We start from the raw sequence: 21,508 nt of genomic DNA on the forward strand, positions 1-21,508 counted from the left end.
ATACCATGATACAGTTTAAAAATATTTGTGCACTTGTTATGTAATCAGGGTTTTTAATAAAGGAAATGACTCTTAGTTATTGCTGATCACCACTAAACCCTTTTCCCAGTAAATGTTCCACCTCCCTTTCTGATAAAAAAGATTTGTTGCTTGTTTTATACATGTTCTTGCAGTTGATTTGTTTGAGGCGTTACTGTTACACTATTGTAGTTTGACTTGAAGGAGTCCAGTTGTTTCATTTTTTACTAACTTGCTGCTTGCAGGGAAGGAAGCAAAAAACAAAACAAAACCCAACTCATAAATGGGATATGTTGAAATAATTTAAAAAGACAAGATAGGTATTTGTTTTCACTTTACTGGTCTAGTTTGCAAGGTAAACAGTAACTGGTTTCTTTTTTGAGCCCACTTCTCCCTCCAGCTCCTGCCCTAATTCTTTGTTCCTCTTTCCCGATCTCTGGAGTATAATTGCTTGTACTCCAACCTCTCTCCTCCTGCTGTTTCTTAAATTGCCTCCCAGCACTCCATGAACTGCTCTTGTGAAAGTCCCAGGTAACTTCCTTGTTGCTAAATCCGGGCGAAATTCTCAGTCCTCACCTATCATAGGTCATGGAAATGCTGTCTTTTCCCTTGCTCAGGCCAAAAATGTTGGCACCAGCCTTGACTTCTCTTTTTCCTTACGTCCCACATTCCAGCCTTCAGCAAATACTGTTGACTCTACCTTCAGAAATATATCCAGAATTCTACCATTTCTTGTCTGGTCCAAAACACGATCATCTCCTGGTTGTCTTATTGCAATAGCTTATCTGGTTTCTCCGCTTCCTCCCTTGCTTACCTGTCTATTCTTTGCACATGTTCTCTTTGTCTGGACAACTGATACACCCAGATAGGTTCATGGTTCACTACCTCACTTCCCTCAGGTCTTTATTCAAATGGCGTCTTCTTAGTGAGGTCATCTCTGGCTACCCTAATTAACATTAGAAATCCAGACACTCCTTATTCTCCATTCCTGTTTTCTAATTTTTCATTGAACTTATCATTTCACATACTATGTTTTACTCATATACTTATTTATTCATCTTTCTCATTCCCCTTCCACCAACCAGTATCTTTGAATTTTTTATTTTCCTATATCCCCAGTTCCTAGGACAGAGTGTATTAAGTATCTGGTACATAATGTACTCAGTCAAATGATAATTTGTTGAAAAGGAATAAATTTTGTTGTAGCTAGGATAATTTTTCCATTAGGTCAGTGATAGTCTGAATAGGTTTGTTTTCTATAGACATAGTTTACTGTGAGGGAGAAAGAATATTATACTACTTATTTAACTGTAATTTTAAAATAAAAATTATACGTTCAACAATGAAGTATTAATCTTATTTTTAAAACTGTTATTTGTTTTAAGTGTGCTTTCCAGGACCCATCAGCTCCACATCAAATAGTTGTTTTAATCTAATCAAGGAGGGCGCAGCTCATAGTGGCCCATGTGGGCATCGAACCTGCAACCTTGTTGTTAAGAGCACCGCGCTCTAACCATCTGAGCTAACTGGCTGCCTCAATAAAGTATTAATGTTACCAGCACTCTTTCTTGCTTTGTGGGATTTTAATTTACTTGTATTTGAACAGCACAAGTTTCATTTTTAGATCTTTCTTTTGATTAGTGTGAGAATTATTTTGGAATAGCACAGTGCACTTCAAACACCCGAGTTTACAAATGTTTTGGCAGGCCTCAGAGCAGAGTAGTGACGTCTTGGGGTCTGATAACTATGCACTTGCTAGCCCAGCTGCTCCTCAGTCTTTTCTCATTATTCTCATTGTCTCATTTGTTGAATATTGCATCATCATTATTATTTTTTGAGGGTAAACATCTGTCTTCATGATTGCCCTTGCCTCAGGCCTAAAACGCATCATCGTGTTTCCTGAGGAAGCTCTGGTATCCTCTCTTATTTGCTCTAAAGTGGAAAGGAAATATTAATAAGAGGAGGACCTCTTGACGATTTAAATAAGTGATGACCTTAAAGATAAAAGGTCAACTGTTAGATTAGCACATAAGAGAGCTCTGAGATTGAGACTGCAGCAAGCAGTGCCATCAGCCAGATGCCAATGGACAAGGACTTTTCCAAAACCATTTTTGGTCACAATGTTTTTCTGGGACCAACACTGTGCCTTGGTTCCACTGGCTGTTCAATAAGAGTCAACATTGTACACAAAGATAGAAATCATCAATAACTTTTCCATTATATAAGGGTGGTATTTGTGTGTCAGTGAAGAAGTATTTAAGTATATATGTAGCCCTGTAGGGTCTTGGAGGATATCACAGTTTTCTAGGGGAACTAATATAGACAAATAGAAAATCAACACAGATTTATACAAATACAAATAATAATTTCAAGAATAGATTGAATATAAGGATACTTCTGAAAGGCTTGAAAAAAAGTTTCCAGAATTATAAACGGGTTCAGCAATAGTTGAAAGAAATATTTAGGATATTGAGTGGATCAGTGAAAAGTCTGGGAGACTTTTAAATGTTGGGGTTTCCTCAGAGATCCATTCATTGAATTCTAATTTTACATAACTTTTGAAAGAAACACAATCCATACTCAAACTTTCTGCTGGTCCCAAACCCATATTTCCAACTTTTTTCTGATCACCTGCCTTTAGACAGCCTCCAGCCACCTCACATACCATGGAATAATGATAAAATAGCCATTATTTGTTGAGAAATGACCATTTGCTTACCAATATCCTAAGTGCTTGATATGTGTTAGCTGATTTAATCAGAGTCGAGCCATGACGTCTTGGGGTCTGATAACTGCTCACTTGTTACTCCAGCTGCGCCTCAGTCTTTTCCATTATTCTCAACAATTCTGAGTTGGTTCTTTTATTCCCTTAGTTTTATAGATGAGGAAACTGAGACTTGAGGAGTTGGAGAAATTTGCCCAAGGTCAAAGAGATATTAAATGACATTCTGAGTACAAAGAATGTTTTAACCACTGTATTTATTTTCAAAATAAAATTCTGTAGGTGTTTTCTCAAACTGCTTTTTTTTTTACATTTTTCATATTGGAAAATGTGGTTGAATGTTACCATCAAGCCAGAATCCTAGACCAGTTTATCTTCTTCATTCCCTGCATCTGCATAGTCAGTAAGTCTATTTATTTTTCCTCTTGTATGTCTCTTGGAACGGTTTCCTTTTATCCATTATTACTGCAGCTATCATAATTCAGACTCACATTATCTCTTACCTGTTTACTTACTGTGGTCTCTGCCTCCAGTCTTGCCCCAGCATCGTCCATGTGATACATTTTTCTAACTGCTTGTATTGTCGTGTCACTTTTCTACTTAAGATCCTGCGACAGCTTCCCATCATCTTTAGGATACAGTGCAATCTCTGGAGTATGGCACACGAGGCCTTGCACAATCTGGTCCGTGTCTGCACTTTAATCCTTCTTTCCTGCCGTTTGCTTTTCTGCATCCCACGTTTAAGCCATCTAGAGCTTCTCTGAGTTCTGGCACACATGCTGTTCCTCCTGTCTGGAATGCTTTTACTCTGTTTCCCCCAAGAACCCATTCCAGATTTATTATAGTAGTTGTCATATGGACTGTTAAATGAATGTTTGTTTTTCCCCACTTCCAAGTACATTGTTAACTCTCTGAAGGTTTGGTTTATGTCTTGTTTATCTTTCTATTCTGCATATCATACTTTATATAGTTTTATTTAGCACATAATATAATTTATCATTTATTATAGCACATAATGTACCTACTGATTTATAAGCTCTGAATCAATAAATAAATGGATGGATACGTAAACACCACATCAGAAGGTTTATACTTGGTTTTGTCAGTGAAGGAACGCTCTTCAAAAACTGAGTAGTTGAGAAAATAGGAGAGATAGCTGTCTGATTGGACTGGTTAAAACAGAGGTATGAAGTTGGAAGAGTTTCCTGATTGGAGATTTATGACTATGGCATATTTAGAAACTCCACAATTAAAAATTTTTTTTTATTAGTTTCAGGAGTACAAAACAGTGTACTGGTTAGACATTTACACCCCTCACAATGTAATAACCCCCCCAATCTACTACCCCTCTGACATCGTATATAACTGTTATAGTTCCATTGACTATATTCCCTATGCTGTACTTTACATCCCATGACTATATGAGTATATACAGAGGGTGCCAAAAAATGTATACACATTTTAAGAAAGGAAAGAACTGTATTAAAATTTTAATACTCACTATATACCGATAACAAAAGATGAATACAAATCATGTGTATACATTCTTTTGGCACCCCTGGTATATATTTAATTATAGTTAACATTCAATATTATTCTACTTCAGCTTCCCTGAATTTTTTTACTGGTAACATGTAGAATGGTTTGGATACTGAGGCTTGGAATGTTGACTGACTTGCTAAAGCTTTTTCAACTGATTAGTGCCATGCTTAAATTTAAGTCTCCAATTTTACCTATTTTAGTGTTCTGCAGGTACAGAATACACCATATTTACTCCAACCCTCTTATTTAACCAATAAAGAAAGTAAAGAAAGTACCAGGGTGAGTAATCTGTCCACGGTTCCAGAAATCGGTTAGCGACAGACATTTTCAATTCCATGCTTCCCTACTGTAAGAAGTGGTCAAGAAGCTCAGGAAAGCCAGCCTGCCTGGCCTTAAATCCCAGCCCTGCCGTTTGCTAGCTTTGTGATTTGGGAAAATTCAGTATTCTTATCTGTAAAATCGGGGAAAGTATCTGCATCGTAGGGCTACTGTGAAGGTTGCATAAGGTCATGTATTAAAGTTGGCACATAGTAAGCCTTATGAAGATATTGCCCATCATTTTTTGATAAAAAGTACAATAATCGTTTGCTCTACTGTGTTCTCACTGAGTCTATATGATAGGATCTGTCATGCTGTATTGCAATCATTCTCATGTCTCTTCCCCTCTAGACTGAACTTTTAAGGAAGGGATCTGGCTCTAGTCGAGGGCCTGGCATAGTGGCTGGCACAGAGGAGGCATCTGATATGTACATTTTTAAAGAACTAATGAACTTTTTAGTATATGTGCTGCTGAAGCGAGCACTAATGAACTTTTTTATCCTTAGAAAACAGCAATTGGATAAATATTTTATTCTTTGACACTAAACCAGAATTCCTAGGAAATTGGTGAATTAGCGTGTCTGTAGAAGAGATAGGAGATAGCATAGAGAAAACATGCAGTGTTATTTGGCCAAAGAAAGACTTAAACCACCTGACTCAGGGCATCAGCACTAGGATTTCTCACCCCGACACAATAGCTATCACCCCACTTATTTTCTGTCAAGGCATCGGATCACATGCCTCCTGCTGTTTTTGCTGAATGAACTTGAAGAAGCCGAAATATGAAGCGGCATCTGTGTGTATCATTGGTGATAGAAATACTTCATGTTTAACTTGACCAGGTTCATTCTTCTAAAAATTTCTGACAATAATATCAAGTTTCAGTTTGAATCTGGTGCTCTTATTTCTTCTTTGGGGAAATTAGAATTCGAGCAAACATTTCATCTGGCAATCTGGACAAATTAGAGATCAGTTATGGCATGATGCAGGAAGTAAGTGCTTTGGAGGCAGCCTGGGTTGCAATTCTGACTCTGCTGCTTAGTAGCAGTGTGAATTTCAACACGTTATTTAACTTCACTCAGCTTCAGCTGTCTCATATGTAAATAGAAGTCAAATGCGTGCTTCTCAGAGTTGATATGAGTAGTACATTAAATAATTATGTAAAATACTTAGCACAGTACCACACATGTAGTAAACACTAAATAAATGGTAGGTTTTTGTTTTTAGACAATCAATGTCATGTTAGTTCATTTAAGATGCATCCTAATATAGTGCTTCGTAGTGTATGCTAAAACTTATAGATACTTAAGCGACTCATTTTTCTCTTAAGAAAGTAAAGGGCTATAGTTTGAGTAACAAAGTATGGAAATCAAATGTGGAATAAGTGACGCACAGACCGCCTGTATCAGAATACCTTGTTAGAAATACAGGTTCCTAGTCCTCAACTCAATTTACTGGATTATAATCTTTGGAGATAAAGTCTAGGAATCAAATATGAGTATTTTCAGAAGCACCCAAGGTTATTCTGGTGTAAATTGCTCATGGATAAAGTTTAATAAATACTTATCTACAAGGTATGTGTTTTCTTGAGGATTGTTAACTGATTTAAATATCTCATTCTTACGTGAGGTTACTTATATTGAATTTACTTAGCCTCTAATGTTCACAGTGTAGTAAAGGGGGAACTTCTTAAATTGTGAGTATTTGAAGTTATAGCATCTGTATTTTCTAGGTGAGATTTCAAGGTTGTAAGAATTGCATTAACATTTCTATTAACTCTTTCTTCAATCTTACTAAAAAGCATGTTTCTGATTATAGTTTAATGTCCAATTTTAAATACTATTTGCAACAAATTCAAGTAGTTTCTTTGCCTGTGTTAATTATTTAATCTTGGTTTAGAGACTGCCAACTTTGAACACCAAAACAAAAGCAAAAAAACCAAACAAAAAAACAGAAAAACAACAAAAACAAACACAAACCCAGCAACAAACTCCAACCTATCTTTGTTCTTGAATCCTGCACTGAGTGACAGTGGTATTTACATGTATGCAAAGTGAATATAGTAATGCTGTGTATGATTTGTCTACTAGTAATGTTCTCCTTCTTTTTCTTTTTTTAATATGGCAAACCCTTCCATATGCTTCAGAGTTTATCTCAGATATCCTCTCCTTTGGGAAGTCTTCTCTGATCTCTCGGTCTCCACCCCTCTGGATTAGGTGTCCTTTCTATTTCTTTCATATATCTGTCACACTGTTCTTGGAAATGTCTGTCTCCCTTCCAGAATGTGAGCTCCTTGGGGGTAGCGACTTTGGATTGCCAGTGTCTGGCACAATTTTGGGCCTGGAAGAGGTATTTAGTAAATGTCTGTTAAATGAGTCAATCAATTTTTATGTATCTGTTTGGATTTATGAGATGATTGTGTTCTTGAACAGCAGCATTAAATTTAAAAATACCTAAATCAAAATTGATTTTCTTACCAGAAATAAAAGAGCAATTTTCAGTTCAGTTTTGCCTTATTTTATTAATATTGAAGTAAAATAATCTTTTAAAAATCTTAATCAAGTTTTTCCTTCTACATTTACTTACCTGCCTTATATTTCTTCGTTTGGTCATTGGCATTTAATGTCTCAGGAATGAAAGATGCAGTAGAAAAGCCAGCTTTAAGTTTCAGAAGCCTAAACCCAGGTGGACGCAGTTTCTAAATAACAGCATTGTAAGAAAGATGCAATGCTAGGCTGTCTGTAGCAAAAGGTTCTCTGGAATGGAGGAGAGGAAGAACTGGAGAAGAGCAAGAGCTTTAGAGGTCAATGTGCATCTTTGAGAAAGGGGCATGTGTTCTTTCTCCATTAGTTGAGCCCTGGTTTGGGGGTGGGGGAAAGAAAATAACAGATAATTCAGATGGGTTTATAGAATTTAAAAGTAGGAATAATTTGTGTCCCATTCCCTGGTGGGGGCTTTGAAAGTTTCCCTCATTCCTGATGTAACATGGGGATAGCTGTATTTTTGTAGTAATAAACGATCAAATTTAAGAGGTTATTTGAATATGTTTTTCCTAATCAGGACTTCCATTTCATATTTATAACAGGTAATTTCATTGCTTTAAAAATATGACTGAAATAAGAAATAGAAAGTAATTGACATCCCATGCCCCAACTTTTCAAAAAGAAGTCTATAAATAAAACCTGCTGAAATGTTAACAGTGATTATTTCTGGGTGGTGGGATTATGAATGACTGTCATTTTTTTTTTTTTTTTTTTTTTTTTATACTGCTCTGAATTGTGGAAAATTTCCAGAATGGAATGGCTTTTTCACCTTGGTTTGCCTGTGTGGACATTACTCATCCTTCCCCTTCCGCCTTGGTTGGGTAGTGTATCCTTACTTGATGCTCCTTTAATATTCTGTACCTCTCATTCTCTTATCACCACAGGGCATTGAAATAGTCATCTCTTCTCTTTTCTAAACAGACAGGGAACGTATATTATCTTTATACCACCATAGAGCACAAAATACATGCTTATGAATATTTTTATAGAATTGACTAATAAAAAATTCACCAAAAATTATTTTATTGTTTTCCCAAATTACTGGTTCAGATAATATTTTCTCTGTTAAAAGAAAGCTGCTAATAAGTAAGGAATGTGGAAAGACATATGAATTATGGAACTGAAAATGATAGTAAAATTAGAACACAAATTCAAGTTCTTAGGTAATGTAAGACCATGTATAAGATATATCTGAACAACATGTATAACATGTATCTGAACACTCCATTCACTGATGGTTCGGCTGCTTGGGATGAAGCTGAGAAATTGCTATAAGGAAGAGTTTTGGGTTTTTTTTCTCCCTTTTTTCCGATATGATGTTTGTCATCTTTCTTTGACAGTGTAAACTCAATAGCAAATACCGAGAGATTTTTGTTTGTTTGTCATCGTTTGAGAATGTAAAGTAAAATTAACACATGGCACTGCGGATAATGGTTATTTTAGTGTAATTCTTCATAAATTGGTATAGAAAAAGGACAAGTTAAGGATTATTTCGCTACAAGATTAACTCTGTAATAAGTGTGATATTGATTATTTTCAAGTTAGGAGTAGAAATGATACATTCAGGACCATTTAACAAAGACAGTGATAATTAGGCCTAAAGGCTGATAATTGGAGAAGTAATAAGTTGAGGCATGCATATACTTCTTATTTACATAACAAGTAAAGGAAAATTAGATTTATTTATATACATATGTATTTATTTACAAAAGAAATACCCTAAGGATTTTAAATCTCTACAGAGTAAGGATGAGAAAATGCTATTAAAAGTTAATCACTTTGTCTTCTGGTTTACTTCTATTTTTTTGCACATATTTTTACCTATGCACTTGTCAAATGATGTTTTTATACTATGACCTCTTTGAGTGCATGGTTCATGTCTTTTTTGTTTTTGTATAGTTACTAGCACATGGTAGGTACTCAGATGATTTTTGAATTGACTTAAATTGGGTTAAGATGCTGCCATCTACTACTCAATCTAGAGTATAGGTCTTATATGGGTTTCTCTGTCTGGGTAAATTGGGGCAAAGAGTGAAAATCAAGTCTTTGGGTTTTTCAATCCCGAAGATTGGGAGTCATGAACTAAGAGAAGTGGGACTTGAGGGTCTCTTAATCTGGACTTTTACCCAACATTGGAATGGGCTTCCTAATTACTTATTTCAAATATCCCTCTTCTGATCATTGATGGCTAAAATCATGCTTATCAGGTTGGTGGCCAAGAGTGTCTGTAAAAAGGAATAATGTTTGCCACTTTTAAACTCTAGCATTCTACAACGAGGTTTCTTATTGTATGCCAGGTATGGGAGTAGGTATTCTTACCCTTTTTCTTCGTGGTCAAATGTCATCATTTTTTAAGCTGTCAGGAAAGAGCACTTTTGGTATTTCTTGAGTTTGCCAAATTCACTTAAACACTTTTGGGTTAATAAACCTGCCAAATCCACATAATATGCTTTAAGTTGTTCAGAACATTTGTATAGGTCCCAAAGGATAGAAGTACAAAGGGATAACATGTAAGTAAATGATATAAACAGTGTATGATACATTTACACATGTGAAAAATAGTCATTTTTTAAAAATATTAATCTTGAGCTAGTAATATGATCACCAACATAGTATTAACGTTCAGAATATATTTCTTGTTGCCTACCTAAAGTTCAGCTCTTTTATACTAAAAAGAGTCAAAGCAAAGGACTATGAGATCTTAGCCAGAAACCCAACACTACCAGGACTGAAAAGAGTTGTCTTGAAATATTAGTGTTGACAATAACCTTCAGAATCCAGTGTCTTCTTCAAATACAATTGATATTAGATGGTCTCTTCCCTAAGATAAACATTGTATTACTGTGCGTATCTTAACCCCCGGGGCTTAAAATAGCAAAAGGAGGTAGGAACTGAAAAGACATTGGATCCATGCTGACTTGCATCCTTGGGGGATTAGTAAAAATTGAGGTCAGCAAGAGTCCCAGGATGTAGGACAGATTAAGGAAGGAAGCTCACCATGGTGGCCGTGTTACTTTCCTACTGGCCACAACACAGGAAGGTGGCTCTTCTGTCAGTGCTTTCTGTAATTCTTCTCTGTCTGTATGGTTGGCTTGTGGCCGATCACGACTTTTATTCATTCTTCAGAGAGGAAAATTCCACTGTAATATTGCTGGGTATCACAGGAAATAGAATCAGCAGCACAGTGCCTCACACACAGTAGGACTGACTGAATGAAATCAGACTACTGTGTCATTCCATTGGGGTGTTGGAAAATTTAGTTCCTTGAACAGATTCGGTCTTTTAATACTTAATGCGATGTTTGAAATTATGGCTGTCAAATTGTACTACTGAAATCTCATTGGATTTCTAAATAATAGCAGGCTAAATAGGAACCCATTTTTAACCATTTAGCATTAGGTTGGTGCAAAAGGAGTTGCGGCTTAAGAGGTTAAACATAATTGCAAAAACTGCAATTATATTTGCACCAACCTAATATCAAGAAAGCTTGACTGTAGTGAGAAGAGGTTTGGACTTGGAGAAATATGCTACCTGGAAAGCATTTCCCAAAAAGCATATCCTTAGCCCCTAGTCTCCACCAATGATATATCAGAATCTCCAAGACAGACATATGTAGTTGAACAAAAAGCTGCCCATACAATTTGAATTTCCTCTTCCCTAGCTTCTGTTCTCTTCACCTCCAGAGTTTGAAAATCAGTGGAGAAGTTGATCCCCAAGAGCCCATCTGTAAAATTCTATGGTTTTTGTTGGTAAAAATCCCCCTACCTGGTGATGCTTTTCTTCCTAGAAGTTATTATCTATAGTTGTCTTCTTCATTGGGACTTGTTTAGTGTGTGGATGTATGCTTATATTTTCTCAGGTTATGGGCCTTAATTCTAAGGTTTTAGAGCTGTAAGATAGAGATAGTGAGTTAAATGAGGATCACTTTCTCTTTTTTCACTTTGTTATTATTATTATTATTATTATTATTATTATTATTATTGGCTAGGCTAGCATACAACATCTTAGATTAGATAACTTTAAAGATATGGGCTTTCTTTATCTTTACAAGTTGAACGTCTGCTGTTGAAACTCTGGCTAAGTTCTATTACACTGGTTGAAATATTAGCTCTAGCATATACTGTGTTTCTCCAAAAATAAGACCTAGCCAGACAATCAGTTCTAATGGGTCTTTTGGAGTAAAAATTAATATAAGACCCGGTATTATATTATATTATATTATATTATATTATATTATATTATATTATATGACATTACATTATATTATATTATACTCGGTCTTATATTATAGTAAAATAAGACTATTAATTTTTGCTCCAAAAGATGCATTATATTATAGTAAAATAAGACTATTAATTTTTGCTCCAAAAGATGCATTAGAGCTGATTGTCCGGCTAGGTATTATTTTCGGGGAAACACGGTAGTAAGCACTCAAGAAATGGTTGTTCCAGCAAAGCACCTATATGGCTTAATAATACATATTGTAGGAAAATATTGATTAAAAGTAATTTAAAAATACTGTCTTATTTTTGACTCTTGGAATAAAGAGTCAGACTTTTTCCTAGTTATATTTCAATTCTTTTTGAACAAATATAAACTGGGTGACTTAGAATTTCCTAATGAGATAAAAATAATCTTTCTGAAGAGAAGTTATCATTTTTAATTCTACTAAGTTGTTTGTGATGAGCTATTAATGGTCATTTGAATGGGAAGGGAGCATTTATTTCATTCATCCATTCATGGTAGAATGTCAAGTTGAGCCCTAAATTAGTAAATTCCTTATCAGACATCTTGTTATTTAAGTCCTTGGAATCATCAAAATGTGCTGTGCACAAAATTGCCACTCAACTATATTAATCATTATAGTTTAAAAACAAATGTTTTTGTATCATAAAACAATAGAAGTTTATTTTAAAGAATTGTGTTGAGAAGGAAAACAGATAAAAAAGTTATCCATAATTCCACCTGTGATGAACATTGTGGAAAATTTTGGCGTGTTGCTGAAAATAATTCAATATTAATTCTTCCTGATGAAAGGTTTTTAAAATCTGGTGAAAAATTTCTTATTTAAGATAAACTATCCTAATAATTTTCAGTCATCCTCTTTCACTCCTCTTCATTTGTAACCTCCATGCTCTTAGTCTGGTGTCCATATGTGGGCTTCAATACGCTAGACCCATCATCAATTCTAGGATAATAAGCGACTATTATCACTTACTTTTCCCTATAAAAGACCTGCTCTAGCTGACTCCTTTTCTTCCATGGATTAATTAGAGAATCCCGTATCTTTCTTTTGTTGAGATTTCTAAGGCAAAAGGGTATATGCTTGGGTTACTCTTGTCAGAAATATTATCTTTTCTAAGTGCTTTAGTATCTTCAGTATTGCTGCTATCAAAACACTTTCCTTTCTTTCCCTGTTATTTTTGTTGGAAATCATAGAAAAATGTATTTTATTTGTAATACTGTATGACTTACCTAAGCTTCTCACAATTAAAATATTGAAAGTATCTGTCCAATTCTTATTGAGTCAACAGTGACTCAAATGTCTGATTTCTTTTTAGTGCATAGCTCAGTCTCACTAAGACATAATTAATTTTGATGTCATCATATCTGTTTTTAAAGACCCCAGGTAGTCAGAGCAGGACAACTAGTAAACCTTATTAACGTCATCTTGTTTAATTATGTCTCCTATGAGAATGAAGTGAATTGCCTCAAAGTGTCACAATCTGGCTGAGTTTGTTGGAGTCCACCTCGGACTAGTGTATATAAGAAGTTAGCATCTTAGGTGCGATTCTTAATGTCCATTAGACTTGTAGCATTGCAGGCTGTATTTTATACCAGTAGCCAGGTGTGGGCAGTGACACAAGGCTTAGGAAATCTCTCTTACCGGCCCAGGGATCCAAGGCATTCAGTGCAAAACCTGGCCAGCAGCCCGAGTGAGTAGGAGCCATGTGACTCTGGTGAGTTGGAGTGTGCAATTGCCTCCTGCTTCAGAGCTACCTGATCCGAATACTAAGCAGAGCGAGTGCCGGGCTGAGTGTAAGACACTGAAGACATTGCAGAGAAAGGTGCTTATTCCAGCGGCATTACAAAACATGGAGATTAAAGACCAGGGAGCCCAAATGGAGCCGCTGCTGCCTACGGTAAGAGACAATCTGTTGTCATGTAGATTTAACCGTGTTTGCTGCAAATCCTGTCAGGCAAGAGGTCTGCTAGCTAGATGGCAGCGAGTGTACTTCGGGGTGGTGGATAGCTCCCACGACATATGGACAGGGGTCTCCTCCCATCTCGGGTGAGTGAAATGCATAACGCAAAGCACATGATTTTTTCCCCCTTCTCAATATGGATGCACTAACGGTGATGAAATGGCTCATGTTTGCTGCTGTTTGAAGAGATGGCTAGGTTGTAGCAGCAGGGGCAGCTGTGTGTCTCTTCCCTGCCTGTTATTGCCTACTCTCTGTTTCTCAGGCTGTGCAGTGGTGTTTCAAGCCCCTGTAAAGAAGCCCCCTTTTTATCAAATTCCATCCGTGATAAATTTCCTCCTCATGCCTCATCCCCCTGACAGTGAGGTAAAGGGAATCTGCTGCTGTAACAGCTTTAGTGATTTAGTCTCTGCCGAAACCAGAGGAGAGGAGAACAGAAGGTTTGTGTGCGTGTGTGTGTGCGTGCATGTTTTCTGTCAATCTCTCTCAAAGGGAAATGTGTCACGGTTCACATACAAAGAAGGTATGCATTTTTGGTGATAGGCACACAATTCAGATTTGCATACCTGAAAGGTTCCTGAATTGTCATTTAGAAATAGCCTGTTTATCTCTGGGTCTTTCAGTGGCTTCCCTAGATCTAATGCTTGGGTAAGTAGTTGATTTGTCTGTCCTCTCCACAAATCTCTCTGGCTGCTCACAGACTTTGTAGACCTTCAGGCAACATCTTCTTTCCTCCTGGAGCAGCTGATGTTGCTGTGTGCAAGGAAAAAAAAGCAAAACAAGCCAACGGTATTTTCTTGACGCAACAGAGATGCCAAATGCAAGCTAGCTTCCAGCCATCTATCAATGCTATCACAGCTCAGAATAGAAGAAATCTCCTCCCTGCACCAAACCAGGCGAGGGGCTGTTCTCAGCTGTGCTACTCAGGTTGGTGACCCACCTAACAGACGAGGGACTGGAGGAAAGCTGTCCATTTCAGCATCCATTCCTAGGTTTTGAATATATCTTTAAATCAGATAATACCTCATGGGGAGTGGACAAATTCTGGGCCACTGTATTTTTAGGGCCTTACCTATCCAGCCAGCTTAAAACCTGTAAAAGATTCCAGTTTGCATCCTGGAATCCGCTGAGGCTACTGAGCATGCCCAATTCTCCTCAGGACGCCAGGTTTGGGGAGAGAGGGAGCAGGGAGATGGGAAGAACGCAGAAGTCACCACCAAGAATGGAGCCTAAATAAAAGGCAGGGACAGTGTCAAAAAGGGAGAAAAAAGGAAAGCATGCCAATTAGCCTGCCTGCTTAAAAGTAGACATTTCTTTGCCGATGAGAGTGGAGTTATTTTTACAAAAATGAAAGAAAAAGGCTTATCTGCCTTCCCAAACTTGGATACATAAATTAGGCTACTATGGGTAATCCGAATAAAGGTTGTCAAGTTGTCAGAACTATTGTTCCCTGGATGAGAGAGAAGAACGATACACAAGAATTGGGGAATGGAGATTTAAGGAAGGTTAAGGTATAGGGAAAAACCATTTTAGGGGAGGAGGTTGGAAGTTGTCCGAGAAAAGCAGTCTGAAGTCACTTTGATAATGGCGTTTAAGTTGTCATTTGTGGGGAACAACTAAAGGGTTTAGGAGCAAATGAAGACTACCTGGAGGAATTTAGAAGAGGATGACATTACTCAGCTAGATGGGCAATCAGTTTGTGGCTTATAAGAGCAGATAAAAGACAAGTTTGACTAGAAAAGAAAGTCTACAGTAAGCTGATGGAAATTTTTAGTCAGAAGTTTGCATTTTATGTGGATAATGGCTAGTACAAAATAGTTACATAGTTTAATGGCAAGAGAGGATCATATTAGCAGTTCATTATAAGAAAAATAAGCCTGAGAGCCTAGAAAGGATGCTGAATTATTGGCCTACTTTTATATTTGGATAATATTTTCAAGTTCCTCAATTGCTTTTATGGCTTTTATTTTAGTTCTGAAAACAATCATGTTAATTAAAGCAGATTTCATTATCTTAATTTAAAGATGAGAATTTGTGGCACAGGATGTTTGAATAACATGTCTGAGGTTACATAGTGATGAAGCCAGGACTGGAATATAGGTCTTCTAAAAGTAGTTCAGAAAAAAAAAAAAAGCAATAGTTTTTTTTATGTTACATTATTAACCAGGCTTCTCATAATCAGGTCCTTGACTGGAGTTTTATGCTTGGAAGAGAAAGGAAGAAATAGCTTCAGGTTCTGTTTTAGAAAATTAATCAGATGACTTTGCAAATAATTATATGAGAGGCAATATTTAAAAACAGTCTGGTAGTTCCCAGCACTTCTCTTTACACGCTGTCTGATTGTGGGAAAGTGATAAGCCTTAGTTTCTTCAGCTGAAAAATAGAAAGGGAATGGTATACCTCTTGGGTTTTATAATGAGTAACTGAAATAACTTATGCCAATTACCTGACATTTAGTAGTAAGAGCTCAATAAAAGTTAGCTGCTATTATCATTATTAATGGAAATATAGTCATTGAGATTAATTCTAGGTGTCAGGTCTTCATGTCAGTACTATCTACTAAGAAAGAAAAGTGGGGAAATGGACCCTGTAAAACACTGTATAGTGGAGGTGCAAGGTGGGGTTTTTAGTTATAGCTATGAAGACATAGCAGTATGGTGGGAAAGTTTGTGAGAAAGGCAGTAAAAACCAGGATTAAATGTGGGACAGAAGTAATCAGAGGTAGGTAGAGAAGGAAGAGAGAAAGAAAAATCAAAAGATAGGCAAATATGCCAAATGAGTGAAATTAATTCTGATTCAACTGAAAGGGAGGAAAAGATTCTTTTTAAACCTCCAAGGTTTACTTTCATTTAGTATATATAAAGTACATACTAAGGGTATGTGTATAGGAAGCCCTGACATGTTTCCCTTTTCCTCAGTCCTTTTTAGAATTGATGATTTTTTTATTTTTCTACTGGAAAAGGCATTGCTGCATTTTGTAGGTAGTCACTCTAAGGGTTAGGACATTCAATTCTTCTAGGCCCACAGTACAGTCTGGCTTTGATAGCACCTGGCTGTTATGTGTGAAGATATTAGAACAAACCATATTCAAAAGAATTATTCATTTATAAAGACCCTACTACTGGCCAAACATGTTCTTCATGCTAGGGATACAGCTAAGAACAAGATGGGCAAAAACCCTGTCCACACGGATCTCATAATCTAGCTAATTAGTTCAGAGATAGGGGCTCAATTTAACTTTTTGAGAGACTACTGTTTTCTCCTCAAATATTTAATCGCTGTTATAAGCTCTTTGAGATAGGTATGTACGGAGACTCTATGTAATAATAATGATGGTGATACCACTTTAGTAATGATGGAATTAATCATTTAAAAGTATGAAGCCAGGAACTTAGGATATTGAATATGACTTCAAATTTTTCCATTGACATTCAGTGTTGAATTTGCTTCTAGGAGTAACTTGACAATCTTTCAATTACCAGGCCATGGAAGAGGCTTCTCAGAGAATTTTTTTATAACAAATATTTCTATCTCATGCCATTTAATCTTGAGTGATATGTAGTGGGTTCATATTGGATCTCTTCTAAAATTCTGACGTCCTAAAAGGAATTTATTTTAAATTGAACTTACTTATGAAACTGCGTTGAGGTATGGAACTTGAGTAAAGATCATTTTTTTAAATTAGCTTCGGGTATACAAAACAATGTATAGTTAGACATTTGCACCCTTCAGAAAGTGATAAACCCCTTCCCCAATCTACTACCCCTCTCACATCATATATAGCTGTTACAGTTCCACTGACTCTATTCCCTATGCTGTACTCCACATTCTGTGACCATATATATACATATATATATATATATATAATTATAGTTGACATTCAATATTGTTCTGCTTCAGGTGTACAGCACAGTGGTCAGGCATCTTCTACACAGCTCATGAAGTAGTCTCCCTAAAAGATCACTTTTTAAAGATAATTTGTAGTATAGGATAGATGGTAGAATTTAGCACCTTTTAAAATGCTAGTTTTCCAGATTTCCAAATGGTTCAGTTTATTGAATTGTTTCATCTGTGAAAAAAAAGTTATGAAAAATCTATGTTATTAAATCAGGGAAAGGCAAATGGAAGTAAAATGTCAAAGTAGCAAAAAGATAAAATAGGTTGGCTAAGTAATATTGGTATTTCTATTTTATTTGAATTGTAATTTAGATGATAGTATGAATTCAAAGAAAACATACTCACTACATAGGAAGCAAAAGGCACTATAAGAAATAAATTCTCATTTCCACTTTCATCACATGAATAGTTACTCTACAATGGTGAGTGACTGTAGAAATAAAATATATGTATAGGATGCTAAGGTTGGTAATGAGGGTAGAAACTAAAGCCTCCAGTATTAGGTTTATGACAAAAATTTTGAGGTCGCATGTGGAAGTGGGATAGTTTATGATAGAGGGTTAGAAAATATGTGGGGCAAGGTCTAGAACACAAATAGAGTCAGAGAGCATGGTCAGAAAAATAATCACACGTTCCGTGGATCATTTCTTTCTAACTTTGGAATGATGGTTGCTTCAGAAGTTAAACTGGTCATAGATCAACTACAGCGCATTGCAAGATGCCTCAAGTGGATGGGGAAATGTAGGTACCACTCTCAACCCTTCCGTGTGGAGAAACTTCCACTCTTCCCTTCTCAGACCTCATAGGATACATGACACTTGATTATTTGGCTTTCTGTGAAGATACCACTTACAATCTACATAGTAAATATTTGTTGTTTTATTTATTTCTAGATAAAATAAATTAAAGTTCTAATATGTTCTCCCACTTAAAAGAATTTTCTCAGATACTCCTTGGTGTGCTGTTCTTATTTAGAAAATGCATCTGTTTTGTGGAATCATGTATGTTTTGCTCACAGTAGAACTGTATAGATCAATTGGAGACTAGATTTTAGACTAACTTTTTTATTTTTTATTTTATTAAAAAAACTTTTTTTTATTGGGGAATATTGTGCTTCTCCAGGGTCCATCAGCTCCAAATCATTGTCCTTCAATCTAGTTATGGAGGGTGCAGCTCAGCTCCAAGTCCAATTGCCATTTTCAATCTTTAGTTGCGGGGGACACAGCCCACCATCCCATGTGGGAATTGAACTGGCAACCCTATTGTTGAGAGCTTGCGCTCTAACCAACTGAGCCATCTGGCTGCCCCTAGACTTTTTAATTTACAGATGATGAAGCTGAACACCAAAGAGATGAGGTGTGTTTAAGGGCATGCCGTTTATACTAGTTAATGACAGAGCTTGGCCTAGAGTCCAAATCTCTTGATTCCTAGTTCATCCTTCTTTCCGCTATTGTATAGTCCCTATTCTACCATGGACAGCTGGGTGCCAAAATGGTGCTGATAATTAGGTAATCTTTGTGAAGTAATAGTAGATATTGTCTCAGGCTTGTGCTAAACTGTCTCTAGTCTTCATGATAATCCTGAAAGGTTGTTAATGTTATCCAGCCTTACAGATAAGAAATTGAGACTCGGGCTGGCCCGGTGGCTCAGGCGGTTAGAGCTCCATGCTCCTAACTCCGAAGGCTGCCGGTTCGATTCCCACATGGGCCAGTGGGCTCTCAACCACAAGGTTGCTGGTTCAACTCCTCGAGTCCCGCAAGGGATGGTGGGCAGCGCCCCCTGCAACTAAGATTGAACACAGCACCTTGAGCTGAGCTGCTGCTGAGCTCCTGGATGGCTCGGTTGGAATGCGTCCTCTCTACCACAAGGTTGCTAGTTCAATTCCTCGACTCCCGCAAGGGATGGTGGGCTGTGCCCCCTGCCACTAGAAAATGGCAACTGGACCTGGAGCTGAGCTGCACCCTCCACAACTAAGACTGAAAGGACAACAACTTGACTAGGAAAAAAAAAATAAAAAAAAGGCCTGGAAGGACACACTGTTCCCCAATAAAGTCCTGTTCCCCCTTTCCCAATAAAAAAAAAAAAGAAACTGAGACTCAAGGTTGAATAAGTTATCTAGATTCACAGAGCTAATACGTATGGAGCTAGGGTTTGAAAATATTGTTTCTAATTGGCTCACTCTTTTATTTTAAACTTTCTTTTTTTATTAGTTTCAGCTGCACAAAACAATCATTTATATTCCTCACACAGTGACAACCCCTTCCCTGGCTTGCTCTTTTTAATTAAAGTCAATTAAAAAATAAAAAGGAATCTGATAGTAAAATGGGCTTTCACATCTACCTCTTCAACAATCAAAGTACTATGATACAAGGTGCTATAGGCATTGCAGGCCACATATTTCATGATTCCATTCATATGAAACGTCCAGAATAGGCAAATCCTTAGAGACTAAAGTAAATTAGTGGTTGCCAGAACCTGGGGCGTAAGGGAGACTGCTAGTAGCTATAGAGTTTCTTTTTGGAGTGATGGCAGTGTAATGGAATTAGTGGTGATGGTTGTACAACATTGCGAATGTACTAAAAACGATTGAATTGTATGCTACAAAATGGTGAATTAAATACATTGCAAAAAAGTTATTGTTTAATTGTTATCATTCACAAGTAGAAAGCTGAGGATTCAAACAATCCTTATGTTAATCATATTTATATGAATCAAGAAAAGGGAAAATAAAATATTCATGAAAATTAAAAATAACTTCACACACACAACTCTCAGTCTCTACCACAAAATTAATTTTCTTTGTAAAGATAATGCTGAGGTTGGTCAAAGTTTTAGCAAACTATTTGCAGAGTTTTGGAATATGTCTTCAAAGCTGAGTTGAGAATACATGGCATATAATATATATAAGAGAAGAAAGGAACTATTTAACTTGATTCAAATTGTTATTTCTACTCCAAATCATCTTTCTGGATTTTTTCCTTGATATACTTTAAAGTTTAACACAAGGAACATCAAGCAACAAAATTTCTGAAAAGCTAAAAAAATAAATTTAACCTCATTTTGTGTTTACAACATTATTTTAAGGTCATTATTGGTCTAGCCTCATAAAGTTTTATGTTACTGTATGGTAAGTCAAACTCCAAAGAAAACATGAATTAACCATTTTATGTTGATTATTATGGTATGTTTCTTCTAAGATCTTATGCTTCTTAAGGAGATGTTTTACATATAATATATGCATGCTTAATATATACATACATATATAAGTTACATATCATAAATTTCTCCCATTGTAAGTATACAAGTCAGTGATTTTCAGTACATTTACAGTGCTGTGCAACCATCACTACAATCTGTTTTAGAACATTTCATTGCCCTAAAAAGTTTTGTCGAGCCTATTTAACGCACACTTCCGGCCCTGAGCAACAATTGATCTACTCTCTACTGATTTGCTTTTTGTCTCTGTAAATTTGCCTTTTCTGGAATTCCTATAAATGGAATTATACAATAGGCAGTCTTTTGTACCTGGCTTCTTTCATTTAAGTGAAATGTTTTTAAGTCCATCCATGTTGTGGTGTGTATCAGAATTTTGTTCCTTTTTATTAGTGGAAAGTATTACATTGCATGGTATCTGAAATTTTGTTTATTGATACTTTATGATCATTTATGTAGTTTCTAACTTTTAGCTATTACAGATAATGCTGCTAAAATTTTTCATGTATATGTCTCCATGTGTACACACATTTCCATTTCTCTTGGGTAGAGTCCTGCGAAGGAATTGCTGGATCATGCAGTAAGTTTATATTTAATGCTTAAAGAAATTGCCAGACTCGTTTTCAATGATATTGTGCCATTTTACATGTATCAACTGTACAATTACTATAAGGGTTTTGGTTTCACCACATTTTTGCCAACAGTCAGTACTGTCTTTTTTTGAATAGCTATTCTAAAGAGCGTGAAGTGATATGCTGTGTTGATTTTGATTTGCATTTTCATAATGACTAATAATCTTAGTCCATTTGGATTGGTATAACAAAATATCATAGAATGGGTGGTTTATTAACAACAGAAATTTTTTCACACAGTTCTGGAAGCTAGGAAGTCTAAGATCAAGGAGTGGGAGATTTGGTATCTGGTACTAGACCCTTCCTGGTTCATAGGTGGCCATCTTTCCAAAACTTTCTCATTCTCATGTGGCTGCGAGGCAAGGGAGCTCTCTGGGGTCTCTTTTATATGGGTACTAATGGCGTATAAAAGGCTTAATC

At 36.3% G+C, this 21,508-nt stretch overlaps 1 protein-coding gene across 6 annotated transcripts in view; it reads left to right on the forward strand.

Annotated features, from left to right (window-relative positions):
- Positions 1-13,031: 13,031 nt before the first annotated feature.
- The window catches only part of SLC4A10 (solute carrier family 4 member 10), a 256,810-nt gene continuing 248,333 nt past the window's right edge, over positions 13,032-21,508 (forward strand). For 4 of the 6 annotated variants that reach the window (XM_019727287.3, XM_074337123.2, XM_074337115.2 and 1 more), the window contains exon 1: positions 13,090-13,286. In XM_019727287.3, coding sequence (XP_019582846.2) covers positions 13,239-13,286 — 48 coding nt within the window. In that variant the 5' untranslated portion in view covers positions 13,090-13,238. Of the gene's footprint in view, positions 13,287-21,508 lie in introns of all 6 variants that reach the window. The other 2 variants (XM_074337110.2, XM_019727291.3) reach the window with 2 other exon arrangements.

Source organism: Rhinolophus sinicus, chromosome 17 (assembly GCF_057876585.1).
Source record: "Rhinolophus sinicus isolate RSI-liver-muscle chromosome 17, RSI-T2T, whole genome shotgun sequence".
NCBI lineage: Eukaryota > Metazoa > Chordata > Mammalia > Chiroptera > Rhinolophidae > Rhinolophus > Rhinolophus sinicus.